This window comes from Gavialis gangeticus, unplaced genomic scaffold, assembly GCF_001723915.1.
Source record: "Gavialis gangeticus isolate Ggan-Ray unplaced genomic scaffold, GavGan_comp1, whole genome shotgun sequence".
Classification (NCBI taxonomy): domain Eukaryota; kingdom Metazoa; phylum Chordata; order Crocodylia; family Gavialidae; genus Gavialis; species Gavialis gangeticus.
Window position 1 is genome coordinate 15,062,136 of NW_017729014.1, and position 3,643 is coordinate 15,065,778.

General features: G+C 44.2%; 1 protein-coding gene across 1 annotated transcript in view; it reads left to right on the forward strand.

Moving 5' to 3' along the window:
• Positions 1-3,091, forward strand: part of B3GALT6 (beta-1,3-galactosyltransferase 6) — a 4,894-nt gene extending 1,803 nt beyond the window's left edge. The window contains exon 3 of the mRNA XM_019511555.1: positions 14-3,091. Within this exon, the coding sequence (XP_019367100.1) occupies positions 14-870 (857 nt within the window). The 3' untranslated portion in view covers positions 871-3,091. The remainder of the gene's footprint in view (positions 1-13) is intronic.
• The last annotated feature ends 552 nt before the right edge of the window (positions 3,092-3,643 follow it).

The window sequence follows — 3,643 nt, forward strand, 5'->3', positions numbered from 1 at the left end:
GGGGCGGCCGCAGGTGTCGCGGTGCCCCCGGCTCCGGGCCCAGAGGCGTCGGCCTTCCTCGCCGTGCTTATTGCCAGCGGCCCCAAGTACACGGAGCGCCGCAGCATCATCCGCAGCACGTGGCTGTCGACGGCGGGCCGCCCGCCCCACGAGGACGTGTGGTGCCGCTTCGTGGTGGGCACGGGCGGCCTGGGCGGCGACGAGCTGCGTGGCCTGGAGCTGGAGCAGAGCCGCCACCGCGACCTCCTGCTGTTGCCCGAGTTGCGCGATTCCTATGAGAACCTGACGGCCAAGATCCTGGCCATGTACGTGTGGCTCGACCTGCACCTGGACTTCCGCTTCGTCCTCAAGGCCGACGACGACACCTTCGTGCGCCTGGACGTGGTGGTGGAGGAGCTGAGGGCCAAGGAGCCACGGCGCCTCTACTGGGGCTTCTTTTCCGGGCGCGGCCGGGTCAAGTCCGGTGGCAAGTGGAAGGAGAGCGCCTGGGTCCTCTGTGACTATTACCTGCCTTACGCCCTGGGGGGTGGCTACGTGCTCTCCGCAGACCTGGTGCACTACCTGCGCCTCAGCCGCGACTATCTGAACATGTGGCAGAGCGAGGATGTCTCCCTTGGTGCCTGGCTGGCCCCTGTTGAGGTTAAGAGGGTGCATGACCCTCGTTTCGACACTGAGTACAAGTCGCGCGGCTGCAACAATAAGTATGTGGTCACCCACAAGCAGAGCATCGAGGACATGCTTGAGAAGCACCAGACACTGGCCAAAGAAGGGAAGCTTTGCAAGGAGGAGGTTAAGCTGCGGCTTTCCTACATGTATGACTGGGGGGTCCCTCCTTCACAGTGTTGCCAGAGGAAAGACGGCATCCCTTGAACGTTTTGGGAGAAGGGCAGACTCTGAGCTGATTCTCTGTTACAGGGCCCGCTGGAAGTTGGGCTTGAAAATTACTCAGTTTGCACAAATTGTACGTGGAGACCATGTGCACGGACCAACATAACCCTGAAATTTTTAAGAAATACAAAAATCCAGAAATGGGGGGATGGGAAAGGGTGATAGGATGGAACCCGAATGCAAAGAACACGTGGGGATAACTTGGATGCAGGGCAGCTTGAAAGACCTTTGACTGACTCCAACATTTGTTTGCTGGAGAACACCTCAGGCCTTCACACCATCCGCAAGATTTGAAACCAATGCCTGCTATTCATTCTTTGCAGGGAACAAGCATCATCTGGCCGAGCCTGTTGGCAGCATTTAAAGACTGATAATGGGATCACAGATCGGATCAGTGGGAACAGCTGGCTGATAGAGGCATGGCATTTAAGAATAGGAAAATGTGTCAGATTTTGCAGTGTTTATGTTGGCATTGGGGGTTGCCTAATGTTTGGACAGGGCTCTTATCTGCAAGATCTGAATTGTTAGAAGACTGGCAACTTCTCTCTGAATTTAATCCTTTAAACCTTTTTTTTTTTTTAAACATGATGGTGTACTGTGTAACCTGAACTATCTGGCAGCTACAACATAGATCTGTGTTTGGAAGGGAGTATGTATTATGCCATTTTGCATATATGCTAGGGTACATTATCAGTCTTATTTTGGAGGCTAACACTTGGTTACTGGGATTAAATGCTGCTCTTATTATATTCTTCAAGCGTATTGTATGAACTAGTTTAACTACCTTTTTTACAAGAAAAAACCCAATGATGAGTAAGGTCTTGCAAGGGTTAGCCAGATTCGAATCTCAGTATCTCAGACGGGAAGTACAAAACCACCAGGCTATTTGGACTAATTTTAAATATAATTCTGCAAAAAAATAAGTAGATCCAATGTTGGCTATTCACATGGTATGTCACGGGGATTTATTTTTACATTTCTCTCTAGTCCTGTCTACACTACAATTGAATTTATTGCTGACAAGGGTCCAATGTTGAAAATTAATTTCTCCACCAGTATAGATGGGATGTTTCTGCACACTGATGGAGCTCATCATTCATAGGAGTAATTCCAGCACGTATGACCTTTTTTGCTGTACATTTTTTAGCTGTGCGTGTAATCCTGATGTTCTGTAATGTTTCTGAAAATGTTACTATCAATGCACACAATTACACCATTTGCAGCACTAGCTCTGAGGGGCTTCTCTTTAACAGCCTTTGTCAGCAACACATCTCTTTCCTAGTATAGACAGAGCTTTAATGTTTATGCCTGAAGGGCATGTTCTCAGTGTCTGTCTCACTGTTCATTGCACACTGCACTTTCATACTACGTCTTTCATTTCCTTCTCTCCCTGGACCAGGGTCTATCTGTCTCTCTCACTTGCCAGTGGAGGGAGACATTAAACTTCATAAAATAGGAGCTCATTCTAACTTCTTAATATCTTTGCTTTTTAGGCCTGTGATTTAGTCATTTATACCAAAGGAGTCAAAAGTATTTATCTTTAATAAAATCCTCTTTTTTTTAGTTTTGAGTAGCTTCCTATGGAGGATTAAGGAAAAAGACCTACTTATTTACTTTGGGTATTTCAACAGTGCATTCTGTAACTTTCCCATTAAAAGATAAATGAATGAAGGCACTAAACATGTAATTTATTTTAGCTTTTGCATGGTGACTTTGTCACACTGATGTAAATATGACCTTCAGTGGAATAGATTTCTGCAAAATGAAATTTAATCTGGTTGCAAGAAGTGTAATTGGTTTCTATACTACTTAAGTCTTTATTTGCTCTTTAAGGTAAATCATTATTGTACAGACAGTGTTTGTAATTGTGATTTATTTATTTATAAATATTGTAAATGTACTATGTATAGTAAAAATGTAAGATAGTTAAGTGTCATCTTATATTTAAAATTATTTAAGGAAGGTCAACAAATAACTTATCAAGTGCTTGAAATTAACTGATATATATAGTTCATTATTTAAAATTATCAGGGTCTGAGTTGTAGACCCAAAATCTACCGCATGTCTCTCTCAAGCTAGTAACAATGTACTAATCGCCCATTTGTCGAAATAATCAATTTTTATGTAAGTCTTTTGCATTGTTGTTTATCCCTCTCATTTCATTGTTTTCATGGGGTGATGAGAATTTGAGCCACACAGGAGTCACAAATAATTGTCAAATCTCATATAAGATTTAGCCAGCAGAACAGACATGTACACACTGATGTTTAAACAGATTTTTTTTCCTTCTGTAGACACAGGGTCCAGTCACGTACTTGAAATTGAAATGAAGTGCTCAATACTGCAAAGCATTTACCATAAAAGTCCCCCAGTGAGAGATTTTGCATGTCTAAACTTTTGCTTAAGTGCTGTGCAAGCTCACATGATCACTATATTTGAAATGTGGGTTTTTATTCTAACATCAGTGTTCAGTGATTTAGCTTTCACAGGTTCCTTTTAGCCTGGAATATTACCCATGTGATCCTGAGCTCAGAAAGGAATTCTTTTTGAAGATTTGACCTTTTTTTGATGGTGTTCCAGATTATTTGGGAAGGGAGGGGAGGAGGAAGAATCTTCTTGGTTTTGACCAGAAAATCTGTACTTGGAACAACTTCAAGTGCCTAAAACCATCACCCTTCTCTCCCCACCCCACCTCACCATCCCCACTTCCTCTCTCAGACCCCCCACACTCACCAGCAGTAGCAGAGAAGGGGCA